We start from the raw sequence: 18,275 nt of genomic DNA, 5'->3' as shown, positions 1-18,275 counted from the left end.
ACAGCCTTTTTTGTCTGAAGAGAGAGAGGATAAAGCTGGTCACTGTACTCGCCCACATATTTTTAGTACTATATGTAATCTCTGGGCAGCGCAGTGAAAGTGCACCACGGCAATTATGACTCAACTCTGAAATAAAAACAGGATAAAGGACGCACACTTAAGGGTCAAACTCGTAAATAACGGACAACAAAAACATTACAGGTCAAAATAAGTCAAAGATCTAATTCAGCTATATTTTTAGAATCTGTAAAACAGTTTAAAATGTTGTTCTTGTTACAGTGCACACTCTGAGGATTTGATTTTGTTGATGTAAAAATGAGCCCAAATCATATTTTGACATTTTTATATTTTATGAACTCAAATCTCATTCTTAAAAGTTATGTTTATGGTCTATTTTATTTACAGCAACTACCAATCAAGTTATTGACATTCAATAACTGTCCTTCACTTTAGTGGTTTTAGTTGTTAGTGGCGGAGTCAGCCATTCCTCATGACACGGAGGATGGAGTGTTATTTGCTTCTGCTTCGTTACCAGTTGCCTGTAAAAACGGTCTAGTATTTTAGTTGCTGCTAATGCAAAATGAACATTCGCTGCTGCTTCACATTAAAATCCTTCACCTGGCGAATTACTGAGTGTTTTTTTTGTGTGTCAAGAAGCCACAGAACGACAAAACCACATCAAAAAAGGTGCCTACAAAACATTTGTAACAACAGTGAGGTGTTGGATGGAGAGCTGCAGGTAACCGCCACTGTGTCCTGCTCTATTATCGATTGACTTCTTTATTAAAAACTGCAGGAGTTTGTTTGGCTGTGTGGTTGTAAACAGAGAGGCCTACAGCAGCTGCTCCTCTGTTGTGTTTCTGACCGAGGAGCCGCTCAGCGACATTTTGCTGCAGTATCAAACCCGCACTTGTTGTTACCATGGCAACTGCATGTGTTGCCAAACTGACCACAACTGAAATACTGAGATTAAAACTTGTAACAAAGTTCTACACAGGCAGATGTTAAAGACGAGAGACCTGAAGTCTCGTGACGTTAAATGTCCCGTGTAAAGCCCCGAATGTAAACTCAGTGAAATCTAACTTGTTCCGTCTCTGTGCCGTTTGAAGAGTCACTCACCCTCTTCCGCAGGTTGTAAGTGAGCAGCAGGTTCCTCGAGAAGTGGTTGGAGAATGCGGTGTAGAACTCGAGCACCTTCTGCAGAGCGTCGCGTTTAATGACGTGGAGGTCGCAGTAGGTCAGAGCTCGGACGTTGGCACAGGCTTGAGCCAGAGTCACCTCTTTCCAGAAAACATCCCCGAATACGTCTCCCTTACCTGCAGAGGGACAGAAGACACTGTTCAAACCAGGTCATTCTTCCAAAACACGTAAGGTGAAGCCTTCTGTTGTAATTGGCTTCTAAGTGGTCACAAATGGCTTCAATAATAGTTGATCAATCATTTACTTAGGCTTTAAAAGACCAATCACACGCCTTTCAGGGGAACAAATTGCACATCTGAAGTTCATAAGTCGGGCTGTGAGGGGTATGTTTTTGAAAGTCTCACATTATTAGCTGCATTTGCTACGTGTTTTTTATGAGTTGTGTGCTAACAATTTCAAAATCTTTCAGTTTAAGTGTTTTTGTGACATGTCTAATAAGATGCATCAATTAGTCACTGCTAGAAACTAAAATTATATCCTTTCAATCTACTACAAATACATTATGGTGCGTTACAAACCAGTTATCAAATGTTGATACAGCGCAGTGTTTAAAAAGCTAAACAAAGATGTTTGATTCAAGAGTTACCGGTGAATAAAAGATCTTTCTCTTTGGTAGTGATCCAGTTATAAATGTCAAAATAAAAACTAAATCATCATCATTGCGTTTGACGCAGGATGTGAAGTCACACAGCACACGTCTGGAGATAACATGCGATGTTCAGTCTTGTTCGCAGGTGTAATTTACATGTAGTTCCTGCCCGACTGAGCCATTAGGCTAATGAGAATCTGATTCATAGCGGTAACTTGTTTATCACTTCAGGCTCCATTACAGTGTCCATCCTGGTCAATGGTATTACCCTCATGGCATATTGATTCTTGCAAAAAGCAACCGATAGCAGGTTATGATGAAAAGCAGCCATGTTGGGGCTGCCAGAGCAAGTCATCCGTTACTCATTAGATTTATCGTTTGGCTGAATTAAAGAAGAACATTTTATAAATGAATCAGAAAACACTGATTTTGATCCTATGTTTTGATCAACAGAAATGCGGGCTCTTTACTCAGATCACATCAAGCTGCAGTTGAGGAGGAACAGGGCTCACAAACATGAACATCAACGCAGTTAGTAATTATACTGGTTTATTTCTTTACTAATATGCTTTCAGTGAGCGTTACTCATTGTGGGAGAAAATATTTGAGGAAATCAGTAGCCTGTGTAGAGATGAGTGCGACAGAACGAAAATCACTTTTTGGAATTTGATTCACAGATAATATATCTGCAGGAAATGGTTTTAAGTTTTAAATTTGGTAGCAAACACCTGCTCGTTATTTACACATCCAGCAGTTATGGAGATACATGATTATTCTTGTTTCTAAAGTCCAGTATTCACTCCTCTTTTTGCCAGTGGGTGCTTGTTAATTTATATTGCTGGTGTGTTGTTTATCCACGCTGGATTTGGTTTTCGCACAGGTCTGTTGCAGATTGGGTCTAACATTTGACTTTACAGGCTTCATCTAACCACCAGCAAGTAAGTGAAGCTTTTTTTCCAGACATGGGATCCAGATGTGAGCCACACACTGCCATATGGTTTGGGGTGTCCTGTAAGAATTAAAGATCAGTGCTTTGGTTATAGTTCGGGTACCTCACTCAAGGCTCAACCTGAAGGATTTATACATTTTACCATTTTTGAGTTTTGTAACGTCATTGTAGAGTGTTGTGTTTTGTATACAAATAAAGATAGGGACTGGTTGGTGCAAACTAGCCTATAAAAGCTGTAGTATGCGTCATTTGTCCACGTATACAGATTTTGTTCCTATGAAAAACAAACATTTCATGAATAAATCTGGGAGTTTTTTTGTGTTATTGTGACACCTGCACAAATCTTAACAGCTGAAGATCTTATCAGTTAAAGTTAACACATATTAGATTTAAAATCGTGTTGGTCTTGTTTTGTGTATAAATAGATTATGTCCTGCTGTTTAATTCAAGTAAAAATCACTTTACTTATCTTGAAAGGCAATGTTGTCTTTGATGTCATTTTAATGAGATACAAGGGACTGATATCACATCGCATCACAATGTCAAGGCGAGAAATCTCATTGTCATTTTAAGCACTGGCATGTCAAGACAGAAACCTCTCATTTCAATCTTTACTCAACGGCTGTCTAGCAATTTATTTCTAACTGTGTGAGATACTCATATTTACATTTAAATCTAGTCTGATTTGTTATTGGGGTAAAATTACTCATTTAAAGTTTCAGTCTTCGATTGTCACTTTCCTGATAAAAATGGTGTGTCACATTGCATTCGGTTATAAATTAAGCACATCTGTTGTCTCAGAATAATCAGTACAAGCTTCACTGATAATGACAAAAATATCAACCACAAGAACGTTCACAGCACCGGAAAAAAAATTATGAGCTGGGACATATGAAGTCGAAGACTAACTTTAAAGTAATTAGAGTGAGTATTTGATTAGTCACCTTAAAAGAAAATCAATCAGCAACTAATAAGAATCAATTAAGCATTATCAAAGGAAACTGCCAAATCGTTGCTTTGTTCCAGCTCCTGCAATGTGAGAAATTGCTGCTTTCTTTGTCAGATTCTTAGACTTTAGGGGAAGGAAAGTAATTTACTCAATACTGAAGTAAGAGGTCTTGAAATACAGATCATTCTTTCCAATGTGCGGGACATTCTTGATGAGAAATAATGATTTTCATCAGAGCGAAACTAGGATGAAGTTGAAAAAGCCAGACATTCAAAAAATGCTACTGAGAGGAACAGATATCTGTGACAAACAAATTCTCGTCCCAATCCTCAGTTCATGACTCAGCAGACAACAATCCCCAGACAGCTCGTTTCATTGCAGCGTGGAACAGTTTATAAAGTGTTGCTGTACAGCAAGAAAAAAGAAGGATTCTCAGGCTTTAAGGCTTCTAACGAAAACATTTTGTTGCTAAGATGCAAAACTCTTTTGTTTGCACAGTGCTGGAGGACAGTTTGACTGAAATGTTTTCCTCTGCTGTCGTCACTGACAGTTTTCTGATGTTGACGTATCTCTAACATAATGCACTAAGACAGGAGCAAGATACCGTAGCAGCACATCTGCATCTTAGATTATCTGCTCTCTGTCACATTTCTTAATGCTTAAGAAGTGAGAAGTGAGAAGTGAGAATTGAGAAGTGAGCAGATCTGGGGCAGGTCCTCCGACAGTTGGGCGTATGGAAAACCTTGAATGTTGTGAGAGTGATCCATTATTAATTACGTCAAAGTGCTCAGTGTAATTCACCGCAAAATATGAATACCAGGAGTCATTAAACATTTTTCAAAATCGCTCAACTCACCTAAAATGGCCACCACCTCGTCGTCCTGAATGACCTCGAGTGATCCCGACACCACAAAACAGAGGCTGTCCACACTTTCGCCAGCGTGGTAGATCAGGTCGCCAGGAGCACAGTGGATGGTCTGGAACTCCATGGCGAGCGCTCTGAGGCACCCGTCGCTGGCCAGACGGAAAGCTGGATGCTCTTTAAAAACCTTCCGGTTGAGATGGACACAAATATCTGCTCTCATGTCCTTCGGACAAATCTGCAACACCTGGAAGAGAACACGGGTAGAGAGGAGAGCTGTTTTTTTTTTGTATTACTCAACATACAAGTATTTGGTATAAGGTCAAAGGGATGGACTCTACTTGACAGCAACAACAACTGTTTGTAGACATACTTAAATGCGTTGAAGTACACAGGAAGCCTTTTATCGTCAGTGTTTACAGGCTTACATACAGTATAGAGTGCAGATGTTGACATCAAACATTTGATCCCGTTTGAATTTTCATGAATCAATCATGCAATGTTTGAGTTTTGTGTTTTTAAGTATCTTTTTTGTGACGAGTGGCGGGCATGTTGGTGTGGGCCATGTGTGTTGAGCGACACGATGGAGTTCACTGAGCGGTTTAATGCAAAACTAGGAGGCATTTTTACTTTGCTGACAACAAACTGGGACTACTTTGAAAAAGTATCTTTTAAATTCACAAACATCATGTAGTTGTATGTTGTATGTTGTGTAGTTATTCAATATCAAAGACAATATTCAAATAATTTAAAAAAAAAAAAGAATATATACATATATATGTGTCTCTCTCCATTCACCGCCATGCAGCGTTTTTCCAAAATAAGGTCCCATGGGGTCCACCAGAAAGGGTGTGACTTCGGCAATCACATTTTTTAAAATCTATTTATATATATCTAATAGAGGAATTTGAACATGTAAATGACAGTTGTCAGGACGTACAACCAATGATCTTTTGATCCTTACAGATCAAGACTCAGTAGTTTCGATCAACAATGTCATCAGTGATCGGGAACTGAATCCAATCCAATCACCAACTTAAAACTGAAAGACAAATCAAATTCAGTGAAATGAATTACTAGGAGTCACTCCTGTCTGTTGGAAAGGAGTGAGTAGTCTGAGTTGTGTTTTCTGGTGGAGTTTCACATGCAGGTCACACAGAAGCTGCAACCAGCTCACAGTCCAGCCGCTGCTCTGCTGAGTGTCACTGAGTGGCAGCATGTTGTTCAAGTACACCTAATCAACAGGATGCCAGGCCGTTGCGGGGCTCTGCCTTTAAACCAAATCTCTTTGAAGATGAATGTCAAGCAAAGAGGGATTACGTGCCATTTTTAGACCCTTTAGTGTGGCCTGAAGCCAGACAGATAAATAATACATAGATGCTGTGTAAGCTTAACACAAAAACAGGACACAATGAGTACATAACAACGGATAGAACATTAGGTCGTCTTGGTGACAAAACCACTGACTTATTAAAAGTTATGTTTCTATCAGAGGGACAATAAGAAACTTTTTTTCCCTGATTGGATTTCAGACAGTTAGATTTAAATTGGATGCAGAGATACGAAAGCTCACTGGCTTGAAAATAAATCAGAGTGGCACCAGTTCAATTTATCAGCTTCCAGCTTTAATGCTTAATTTCCACTCATACAAATCATTTTTGCATCTTTAGAATTTAGTAGGATGGCTGGTAGCAACTATTGATTACTGTACCATAAAGCCACACCACTGCTAATCTACTCTGCCTCTGATTGGCTTGCGTTTTGCTTTTTTTCCACCAAGAAATCGCATCCAGTTCCGTCTGACGAAAGCATAGACGGCTTTGTGGTCATAGTACGCTGTGCTAAACACAACCATCTTGTCATCAGACTGGAAAAGGGCAGCAGCAGCCCTTCCTGTCGCTCTGAAGAGCAGCTCTGGAGGATGAGTGACCCCAAGAGGAGCAGCAGGAGGCTGAATATGGTGATGTGTTTACCAGGGAGACTACAGCATATAAACTGCCGGATCAGCACTGCATGAAAGACAGCACACCAACCAACTTTATGCTTGATTCTCAAAATCATGCTTTTACCCTACCAACGCAGCCAACGAAGGCAGAGAAGGGCGGGTCTTGCAAGAAATGTAGTGGAATCACTGTCTGTTTTATCTGGTTTGTTTAGTCCAGAAAAAAAAACCCAAGAGATTATTCGGTTTACGTTAAAGATATCTCAACGTGACGTACCTTTTCAGTGTCTATACCCCGTGACATGGACCAGGTAGAGGCGATGTAGTCCATGACTCTTTCACTCAAGCCCTTGGGCACCTGGTAGAGCTTGAGGAAGTCCCGGACGCTGTTCAGCATCTCATGGTAACGATTCGTGTTGGCATACATCTGCTGGAAGATGGTTGTCACGTTACCAAAGATGGTGGCGTAAAGAAGGGCTGGGAAGATACAGAGAAAAGGAAAAAGGGAGAGGTTTTCATTTGGGGTAAAGGTTACAGAAAATCTGAAGCATCATCAAAGACTGAGAGTCGTCTCTGAGGATAAAACACTGCTTGTGATGGAGGGAACTTCTTGTCCTGTTTGCTGTTGAAGCTGACACGACCTACAAATATTAACACAGTCTTAAGTTGCTTGTATAGAGTGTGTGAATGTGTGAATGAAATGAATCTGTGAAAACGCAAACAAGGGCTCAGTTTTAGGTAGATGCTTTGTGTTGACTTTCATGATCAATTTTGGTAAAGCACTGACTCAGAGGCGTACAAACCCAGAATCATGTAATACTGCATCAGATTGTAAGATCATTATATTTACAAGCACAAAGAAAAAACAGAAAAGCAAAAACTTGGTTCAAACGGCCAACAAAAATCTCCACTACCTGTTTAATGAGGACATTCAGATCTCCAAAATGTGGTTTAAAAGAAAAGAAAAAATTCCAAAACCTGGTTGACATAAATATCTTAAATGCCTGGTATATGAGGTCATAAAAAATGAAAAAAATAGAAAGAGTACCTGTTTACAAGGACATAAAAAATTCCAAAAACCTGCTTTACAGGGACACAAAATCCTCCAAATCTCCACTACGTGTTGGATAAATAAAATTCTCTACTATCTGGTTTTCTCAGGCCTTAAAGTCTCCAAAAAACCAGAACATTCTCCAAAACATTTTTCGAAAAATTGAGTTTAAAAGTTCATAAATCTCCAAAACTGGACTTACATAGGCAAAAAATAAATCTGCCACGCTGGCCAGAGACAGTTTCCATCAGACAACTTTAATTACACTCACATGATGTATCAGACCAAATGTGCCTTAAGGCTTAATAGTTTCAATGTGAGGAGCACTTTAATGAATCACCTAGGAAATTAACAATTACGACTCGTCCTTGCCTCCAAATACAATCCACAAAACTCTTGCCAAAACTGATTTCAGATTCATATTGAGAACCGGATTATTTTTCTATCTTGCGATGGAAGAATGAAAGAAAAGGTGCAGCAGCGTTAGCACTGCATCTCGGAGGTGGTTGAACCGGTGCAACAGCTGGCGCGTGAGTGTGGATCAAAGCCATCAGATGTCTGCTCTGTGTGTGTAGTGTTCTCCTGGCAATGGAGCCCTAATTAGCCCTGCTAGAAGGGACGGAGAGGAAACATGCCAGCCACACATTTCAATTATCCTCAGATGATGATAGTAACCTGTGCGTGTGTTTGTGTGCGTTTGTTTATTTCGCAGGGCACAATCAAAGTGTTGAAAAACTACACGGGGAATAAGACTAATTAGGAGGTGCTCAAAAACTCCTCAAGGGTGACGAGAACTCCAACTTACATCCCTTCATCGCCTTCGCTCGTTTGTACCGCCATGTTATAGCACGATATCCAGAACAAGACAATGTTCTCGTTTGTGCCATCACAAACCGTGCCGTCAGGCGTCGAATTCAGCGGGATAACAAACAAGAGAAGGGCTTTGAGAGGGTCTGCGCCTGTTAAGAAGATGATATAACAATCGTCCCTTTTTGAAGTTGCCGAAGTTTTTCAGATGACTGCTACCTCGAGCTTGAGCGCAGATGGCAACGCTCACTCCTCTGATAAACAGGAAAACGCTGTAACAAAGGAAACTCAATCTGTCCCTGTGGAGCGACGCTTCGTCTCGTCCCCAACATCCCCCTTTATTTGCTGACGCGCACAACTTGGTGGCAACATTGCTCCGCATCCAACAGCTGGCTTGTTTGAAGGTAGTTAAAAAGACAGTAGTCAGAAACTCAAGCCCCAGGCCAACAGTTGCTATAGAAACAGGACATATGTATAGTGGCCCCCCCCCCCCAAATCCCTCGTCACACTGTGATCTTCTACTGGCAGCACCGATCCAGCACTGCTGGTAAAAATAGAACAGTATCAGGGCGTCCATTTTTCTTAGAGAACAGCCGTGGACTACAGTAGATTGCATCTACAACAACCCTCCTGGGGCTGTCTGGTTTTTAGACACTTGAACATGATTTGTATCTCACAATGAAAAAATTTAGACAAGTATGCGGATGACTTTCGGAGTCCCCCCCTCCCCCGGAGAGTGGTTTCATACACCTTGAACAGCCAAAAAACGCAGAAAGAGGGGCGACAATCGACCCCCTCGCCTCAGGGTTGAGATTGTGGCTGGAAAAAAGTCCAACTGAGGTGAGGAGTGATTGCAGAGGGATCGGAGGGAGCACTGTGCTAAATTGATCCGACGGCGTCAGTTATTGCTTCGAGGTGTTACTCTCTGTGTGCAGTCACACGTAATGGTAGTGAGCCGTACACTGTATTATGAGCCACACAAGCAGAAGAAACCTTATAAATGTTTAATACTGAGATGTGGAAAGAAGGGCATGCTGTGAAAAATCCGCCTCCTCCTTAGCAGACTGTGTTGTTGGTTATGTCTCTTACTTCTGTGTGTAAACTACAATAGGTGACATAAATAGACATTGTTCACACTGTTCATAATCTGTTTCAGATACTGTTTCACGTCTGTTTTGTTCTTATCTATAACTCATCTGTTTCACTATATCAGTTACAGGCTTAAAAAATGTCAGCAAGCCATAAAAATTCATTAACGATGCTCCACTAAACTCCAGCCTCTCAGGGGTAGCCTTCTTATTCACCGCTGCACCTGTGTTTTTTTTGGGTTTTTTTCTGAGGCATTTCTGAAATACAGGAAGCCTGCAAGTGATGCATCACGCTCCAGAAATAATTCAGCACAATATCACACAGTAGACTGAGGTAATGAGTCGGCAAAAAATAACAGGGTTCCTACTGGAGAGAAACTGGTGAGAGATATACACACGTTTGAAAACAATTTAAAACTCATTTGAGGTTTATTAATTTTGAATTGTATAAAAGACACGCACTGATATACTGTGTCAATATATTTTGCTCTATTCCTCTAAGTTGACTAATGATACCATTTGACAACTGAGCTCATCAGAGCTTTGTTGTAAGATGGGAAAATGGGATCTTCATGTGCCAGACCACGAAATTCACCCGCATCCATAAAAAATACCAACTGGAAAACTGAAGCCCAGCTGCAAGGAAAAAAATGTTGGCAGTTCTTGTTTTCTGCAAACCGCTGATCTGTTTATAGTTGTCCGGCTATGTAACATATTGACATTTCTATAAAAAACCACTGTCTTATATATCATGTTCTCCGAATAGTTTTTCCAGCCCTGTTTGTGGCGTACAAAACCAGACATTTTTAACCTGTTTCTTGTGCCTCAACCAAACCAGGTAGCAAACACAGTGTTGCAAAAAGATAAAACTGAAAACTTAAGTTAAAACTTAAAGTTTCAACATATCTCTAGTTTGTAGAAATGAACATCAACAACATTGATTCTGGCAGTTGGGCTGGAAAATTGCCTAAAGAATCGTGGCATGAGTGAACACAATCAACATGGCTCTACAACTAGGTTACCCCACAAGTGACACAGATACATATTCTCTATACAAAAATCTGGTTCTGGAATAGTAAAACTTTGCCCAAAAAGCAAAAAGTACATAGTTAGTTAGTGCTAGTTACTGGTCTACCATAAGTGGTGAAAGCACAGTTGAAAAGAAATGGCTGTGATAGTGTAAACAAAATGAAAAATAGCAGTCCTTGGTTCTGAATCACATTCGACCTGAGCAGGAGAAACATTGCTCAACTAATCATCTGCAAAGTTCTACTTTCTGAGATTCGATGGCTCTATTCATAATTCATTTATTCACCTACCTCAGTGGACTGTGGCTTTAAAGAGCATAGCTAAACTGCTCATGTATCATGTATCTGCTACACTGGATGAAAGATAAAACGCCTCCACTCACATCCAATCATCATCATGGCCACAGCAAAGATTTTCTCTCCGTCTGTCGTCGGGGCAATGTTTCCGAAGCCAATACTCGTCAGGCTGGTCATGGTGAAGTACAAGGAAGTGATGTAGACGGAGTGTTTGTTCGGCCCGCCCTCCCACTTCCCCGAACCGCTAGCGTTGAAGTGGTACGGTGTGCCCACCGTGTTAGCCAGGATGTAGAGCCAGCTGTCCGTGCGCACAATGTTGGTTTCTTCATCGATTACCTCATAATCACCGATGCTGTACCTGGAGGGTGGAGAGGCAGAAGTGGTCCGAATGACTCAGACATTGCATTTCACTTTTGCAAGGCTACTAGATTGTACTTCTACTTCTTGATGGACGCTTGTGGTAAGGAACTGAAAGTTTAAATCTAAACTCAGGGTCCGCAGCCAGGCTCGAGAGGCTGCACTGTGCTGAGCCACAGATGGTTGGCAGCAGATAGCAGCAGGATTTAGTATTTGGTACTGTGGGAAAAGTAAACGCTGGCACAGGTTATGACCAATTCTTTTGCCATAGTCACAAGTAAATATTAGACTTATTTTTCATAAGCCTATATCGTCCAAATTTGTTTTCATTTCTTTTAGACCATTTTGAGTGAGCATCAAAGTAAGGCACAAATGTCAACTGTTATTTTTTATTGTAACCTAAATTGTGTGCTCAGTTCTTTACAGACCAGAAAACAAAATTCAACCACACATGATTGAGTCGTCTCGCTTCTAAGAGAAAGACTTGGAGATGAAAATGAACCTTCAGAGAATAGAGCAAAGTCAATCTGATGATTCAGCAAGCACTGTTTGTTTACATCTCTTGTTATATTCCTCCTTTCGGTTTTGTGTTTATGATGATGCGGGGAACAAACTAAGGGAAATACTCATATCAGCTGTGTAACGCATCGGCCCCTCACAGCAGGCATGTCAGCTCTAGGCAGCTTTTCCCTCATCAGACTTTTTTATTTGAATCAATTTAGAGGCCTGAGGAGGTAAAACTCTGAAGCATTGCACAAGAGAAAAGTAAAAATCTGAGAAACTCAGAAACAGAATTTTGTGTAATATGATTTAGATTATCTTATTTATTAGTCTGGTGATCATGGTTGATGATGGTGTAACTTTTCTCAGCTTGACGCCACGGCTCGACATGTGACCATGGCAACAACAGACACCACACTGAGGGAAACGATACTGGAGCTATTTTTATTGGTATCTACGTGTGGTTTGATTATACTGTCTGCCAGGGCCAATAAAAAATGTTTATAGTATTTGCTACAGCTTGTGGGCTCACGAGTCACAGTTTGTAAACCAAGACTAAAACATATTTAAAATCGTGCACAATCACACTGTTTGAAATCTTGTGGACAGACATTATGTTCTGGTTTTCTTTTGATTGTGAATATATTAGAAGAATATGTCTTGTAATCCTATGAGGAATGGGTCAAGTGTTTGTCATGACATGAAAAAAAACTTGATGTAAACATTAAAACGTGCCAAAGTGGTTATTTTGTACATGATCATAAAAGGACATATGTAGAAGAAAAATTGGTTTTCATGATCAATCGATTATATTTTCCCTGTTTTTATGTTTTCAGGACATTAAGTTTGTTATGATGGAATCTGTGTGTGTTAGTCTGTGTTTAGACATTCTTGTAAACATAATAAATCAAGCACAACACATGATGAAAATGTAATGCCTCCACCACACTTGCCCCCTGTAGAGTAGATGATCTGATTAGACTTTGGAGGCCCGTGCTCCATAAATTTGCATGTTAATGAGGAAAAACTAATTCTCTTGAAACCACCGCATAGCTCCTTCTGGCTTTAAGGTATAAAAAAAAAACATACAGTTTTAACGTGTGAAAACAAGAGTGTTGACAAAAAAAAAAAGGCTAATTAATGCATTCATTAGCTTAATCAATGGGCTCATTATATTAATTGGCTCTGCTATGTATCACAGTGACGGCGGAGCGCAGCAGTCAATCAGAGCGTGTTATGTAATTGATGTGCACAAGAACGGCAACTCCAGGCTAAAATGTCAAATGATTTTCTGGCTTTATTCCCTTTTTGACAATTTAAATAGAACTTTAGGTCAAATCCCGTCACAGTACTTCACCCTATCCCTCCATTTTGTGTGTGCATGCCTAGTTGTAGGGTGTCCCGTTTCTTGTTCATTATAAAAAGCATAAAACAATCACTACTACTTTGCTAATGTCTTGGCAGCTAGTTTGTTCGGTAATGCAAATATTGCTATTGTTGATTTGTGCATGACAGCAGCAGCCTGACAGTCAGGAGGGACTCAAACTGCTGAAGAGGACGGTGTTTTTACTGGGGCAACTAGACAAGAACTGCAATAATACATGTTAAACAAATTCTACATATATACTGTAATGTCAGGGGAAATGTGGAGGGAATGGGAGGAGATTTTAAGATAAAGTCTAACAAGTAGAAAGTTATAACAACTTCATGAATAATAAATGTAGTGAACATACCAAATGCAGGCCAGCCAGTGAGCAGCCAATCCAAAAACACAGACCAGCAGGACCAGTACAGCCGCCCCGTACTCAATGTAGTGATCCAGTTTACGGGCAACTCGACCCAGACGGAGAAGACGAACCACCTTCAGTGAGCTGAACAGACTGCTGATGCCCTGAAACAGGAGCGAAAGAGGGAAGAGGCAGACATCAGAAACAATATTTATGGTGGACAAAAAAACTAATGAATCTACTTTATAAGAAAGAATAATATAGGAAGTTTGTGAATCATACTGAATGTAACCCAACACCTGAAAGTATTTTAATGATACCAAATTGTTGCTGGTCTAACAGGCGGTAGTGCTTGACTTCAGAGGATATGCTACCAAAAACTGGCAATTCAGTCATTACCGTCTCACCCCTGTGCCAAAGTCGGGGAGGTTTGTAGTCTACATCACATTTTAGAGCTTCACAGCAAAACAACTTTGCAGCTTTTCCTAAGACTTTTTTTTTGTTTTTTAATGGAAAAAAACAGTGGGGAAAAGAGACATAAAATGGCTCCATATACCTCATCCAACGTACTCCAAGTCTCTGGAAGCCCTGATTTCCCAAATTGACTTTAAAAGACGATAAAAGTTAACAAATTTGGGAATAATTATGTTTTTATTATTCTTTTTTCCTATCTACCTCTTTGTGTGTCCTTTTGTTGTTTTGTTTCGTGCTTCATGACTGATTTGGCTGCTGTAACGCTGCAGGGTCCCACTGGGATCAATAAAGCACTCACTGGATAAAATTAACTTTGATTGCTCTTCATGTACAAAAAAAAAAAATGCTGTGCAAGATCTGACATGCAGCGCACGAAATATGACGTGTGGTATACTTTTTTTGTTCTTTACTTATTTGCAATCATTTAACTGTTTTAAATCAAGATTTGGCAAACATCAGCAACTGGTAATTAACATTAACTCTTATCTTTATCTATGGCATAAGAGTAGCAATTGAATCCACTGTGAACATCAAGTACAATGAAGCGATGTACTCCTGTAGACAGGATGGTCACAGCTAACACACAATACACAAAGAAGATGAGGAAGAATAAAAGGTTTGAAGTGTTAACATGTGCTGAGTGGATTTGAAAAACATTCTTGTGCAGTGTGAAGGAACTGTTCAACTTTCAGCGATTACATAACCAGCAGCTAAACGTCTACTCAGCTCAACTGTACACCGAGACACCCACTCAGTGATTCAAACAGACAATCCCATCAGTTTGGTATTGTGAGAGTGTGTGTGTGTGTGTCTGTGTGTGTGTGTGTGCTGGGAGGGCTATTGATTCTTCTAATGTGCTGTGGTCTGCAATCCGAGTACGACTGCAGCACTCGCTGTCACTTGATCTGATCTAGCTGCCTGCCAGACACCTCGGCTTCTCTAAAATCACTTTACAGACCTGAGCTCCCAACACAATTCAATTACCAGAGCAATCGTGCTTTGGAATTCTGTTGCAGACTCTACAAACACAAGTTGGGAGAAAACTTCATCAGTAAAGAGATATGATAGAGCTTCATTAAACTAAAAAACTCGACATTTTGGGAAATAGGTTTATTCGTTTTCTTGCCTCGAGAGTTAGGCGAGACTCACATGGCTGCTTGCTAACTGAAGCTAAGACTCGAAACAACTGCCATCTCTGTCCTCGCTTAGCCTATTCGCTTTCTCAGCGAGAGTAAGGTGACAAGATCGAGTCTGGAGCCTGACCGAAATATCGGCTGGCTGTTGGTGTTGGCTTATAGAATACTGTATAAAAATATGCTCAGGGTGATTTTTAATAATTACATTTATGTCATTTAGGACGATAAAGTTTGTTGTTAAAGTGTTAAATAGCTGGCCTACATTAAGTACATATCCAAGTTTTTGATGACCACATTTGAGGGATCATTGCAAAAGACGTGCAATTATGTATAAATTCTGTGTTTATATGAATATCGGACGATATCTTGGATTTTTATTTAACTCCGTAATATTGGTATTTGCACCAAAAACCAAGTATCAGACAACTTCTAATTGAGATCAGCCAACATGAAACAACAAACATTAGCTCAAATTAGCATAAGGACTGCTAGCAGGGGGGGAAACTATCTCTGTCCAAAGTTTAAAAAATAAATTTGTCTTGTGTGTTTAATCCAAACACAAATAGTAGGCCTGCTATGCTAGCAGTTTCCCCCCGCTAACAGTCTTCATGCTAAATTATGCTATTAAAGGTAGATAAGACGACCAACAGCACGCTCATCTTGTATGATTTGGATTTGGAGCTAGAGCCAGCTGACGTTAGCTTAGCCTTGCGTGAGATAGGGAACATGGGGGAAAAGCTAGAAAAATTACTAAAAAGTGATGAAATTACATACTATTATTATAGCTATAAACTAACTATAAGCTGACATATTCTTCCATGACCAAAATTAAAGCTTCACGAGTCCTAAATTTCAGCTTCTGACACCCGATGTGTAAGCTAATAGGAAACGAAAGAGAAAATGCTTTCAAAGATGTGTACAAACAAAGAGGTGGTTCCTAAAATGCACACCACACTATGTTCAAAACTCCCTCTTTTAAAGCATATTTTCAATGCCAGGAAGACTTTTATTTTGAAATGCGTACTGAATCGTGTTGCTGCAGCCAATTTGTCACAAATGATGTGTTGTTGCGGCCGTTAGGCCTGAATCAGCTGCCGTGCGGCTTTTAATGATGCCATTATTCATTTTCCAAATTGGAGAAAACAATCTGACCGTTGTTATCTCCTGGCAATGAAAAGCTTTAAAAGTAAAAGTAGACAAGCAGCACAAATCTTAACTCAGCTTTCTGTGACATTTAATGCCTCCGCTGTCGTACTCTCAATCGGCACGACAGCTGAAATGTTGGTGCAAGAATAAATGTCAGAGGAAATGTGGAGGAAATAAAACACAAAACTGTTCATTATCATATTCTAATCAAACTGAAGCCTACTTGAGTGACAGCTCGGTGGTTCCAATTCTTCCCATCACGTCCCATGCATGAATACAGGCAGAAGTGGAAGTGGGGGGGGGCCATGCAAACAGAACGGAGGGATGGAAAAGAAGAAAAACAAAAACGAAGCACAAGTAAGAGAGAAGACACTTGATCAGTGGTAAGCGATGAATAAAAACACATGAAATATACAATAAAGGCTTTAAATCAATAGAAACATAAAAAAAACAAAAACAAAACAACCTTATCTGTGCAGCATGAACCAAACATGCGGTGAGAGCTTCATCACTTTGTTTGTTGGACGGCAACATAAAGAGTTCTGTTTGTTGTTGTTTTGGGTTATCAGTCATTAAAAAAAATATGAAATGACATAACGACTATGAGCTTCATTCAGTCTCGAGGTGACGTTAACTTTGCCAAGAATAACTTTGACAGCCGCTTCTCGTTAATGATCTTCCCTTCCCTATCTGGAAACCTGTTGGGGGGAAAACAGCCATCAAAGTTATTCATGTCAGTCATTAAGGTCTGAAGCAGCAGCAAGATGTTTCCGCGCCGGTTTAATAACACGGGCAATTGTTTACTCGCTCTCATTTACGCTTGCCACGGATTGCCTCAAAGCAATTTGGAGCAAATTGGAGTCACTGAGTTGTAGTAGAGATTCGCTGGAAGATGATCCTGGAGGTGGATGACCATATTGTTGCCATCCCCTTCACAGTGGATGGGTCCGTCACCTAATCGTGGTCAAAATGTACACTTGAGCCTCGCATTAAATTAAAAAATGCAACCTACACTTTCACTGTTCTTGATTCTTTTTTTCTCATTTAATTGACCACTGACCTACCATAAAGTTTTACTTCGTTCTGTTTGATTTTTATAGTGTTATATACCAAAGTCTCACTTGCAAATGAAATGTTGATCTCAATATGACTTCCTGATGAAATAAAGTATTAATTAATATAGTATAATGAACAGAATATTGTCTGTCTGTCTCTCTAAAATGCTACTTTAGCTTCTGCCCCCCCCCAAAAAAAAATACCCAGTCTCCTCTGATTGGTCAGCTCACACTTGCCTGAACCAATGGCATTGACAACAATAGAGCAGCTGTTCTAAATCAATTCTTATGTGCCAGGACGACTGAGGAGGCGTTTCAAGTGCAGCGTTTTCTGTGGCAGAAAGGAGCTTCAGTTGGTGCGGAGTTTGACCTTTTTAACTCTCAAGATCTTTTGCATGCACAAGAAGACAAAAACAGAAATGCATGAAAGGTCTCCTTCAAAATGAGGCCAGGAGCATTGATGGTGCATGGCTATCCTAAAGGCAGCAGAAAGTAATTGTGCCGTAGAACAACAAAAACATGGTTGTATTTTTTTCCTGCTGCTACAGGATGCATTATTCAGATGATAAGTTGCGTCTTCGTAGGGGGTTCATAATGCAAGTACATTCTGCTTTAGTGATTAAAGAGGCTGCTGTCCACGTGCGCAGTAAAATCCTTAGAAAATAAAATCCTTAAAATCCTTCTAAGCACCTGGTTTTGTTGCTAATGTGAAACAAATTGCCTTGACACAGTGCTGAGTGCGTTTAAATCCAAGCTAAAGACCTACCTGTTCACTACTGCTTTCAATTAATTTTCTTTGATATCTATTGTTTTTTGTTAAGTTTGTCTTATTGTTTTTATTGTGTACTTTTGTTCGTTATTATCTCTGTTTAGTGTTTTTTCTTACTTGTGCTCTCACCTGTAATCTGTGAAGCACTTTGGGTTGCGTTCGAGTAAGAAATGTGCTATACATATATATAGATTGTATAAATCAATTTGCCTTGCCTTGCCATAAAACAGGCTGGGGATGTCCTGACCTCACCCTTACAAATGTTGAAATGCGGTGGGCCCTTGTCAAATACATCCAGCGGTTTGATATGTACAAATGTTGAAACGCAGTCTTGAACTGCGGTCACTG

General features: G+C 40.0%; 1 protein-coding gene and 1 long non-coding RNA gene across 3 annotated transcripts in view; one reads left to right on the top strand and one right to left on the bottom strand.

The window, feature by feature from the left end:
* kcnh1a (potassium voltage-gated channel, subfamily H (eag-related), member 1a) overlaps positions 1–18,275 on the bottom strand; it is a 43,891-nt gene that overhangs the window by 8,290 nt on the left and 17,326 nt on the right. For both annotated transcript variants that reach the window (XM_030442484.1, XM_030442485.1), the window contains 5 exons: positions 13,354–13,511; positions 10,849–11,120; positions 6,769–6,968; positions 4,544–4,796; positions 1,120–1,316 (listed from right to left, as the gene is read on the bottom strand). In XM_030442484.1, coding sequence (XP_030298344.1) covers positions 1,120–1,316; positions 4,544–4,796; positions 6,769–6,968; positions 10,849–11,120; positions 13,354–13,511 — 1,080 coding nt within the window. The remainder of the gene's footprint in view (positions 1–1,119; positions 1,317–4,543; positions 4,797–6,768; positions 6,969–10,848; positions 11,121–13,353; positions 13,512–18,275) is intronic.
* On the top strand, positions 1,234–2,857 carry LOC115596975 (uncharacterized). The gene is made up of 3 exons (XR_003986985.1): positions 1,234–1,367; positions 2,243–2,320; positions 2,670–2,857. It is a non-coding gene; the product is annotated as an uncharacterized LOC115596975 (long non-coding RNA).

The sequence above is a fragment of the Sparus aurata genome, chromosome 15, assembly GCF_900880675.1.
Source record: "Sparus aurata chromosome 15, fSpaAur1.1, whole genome shotgun sequence".
Lineage (NCBI taxonomy): Eukaryota > Metazoa > Chordata > Actinopteri > Spariformes > Sparidae > Sparus > Sparus aurata.
The sequence above is the reverse complement of the archived record's forward strand: the minus strand, read 5'-3'. Positions and strand labels throughout refer to the sequence as shown.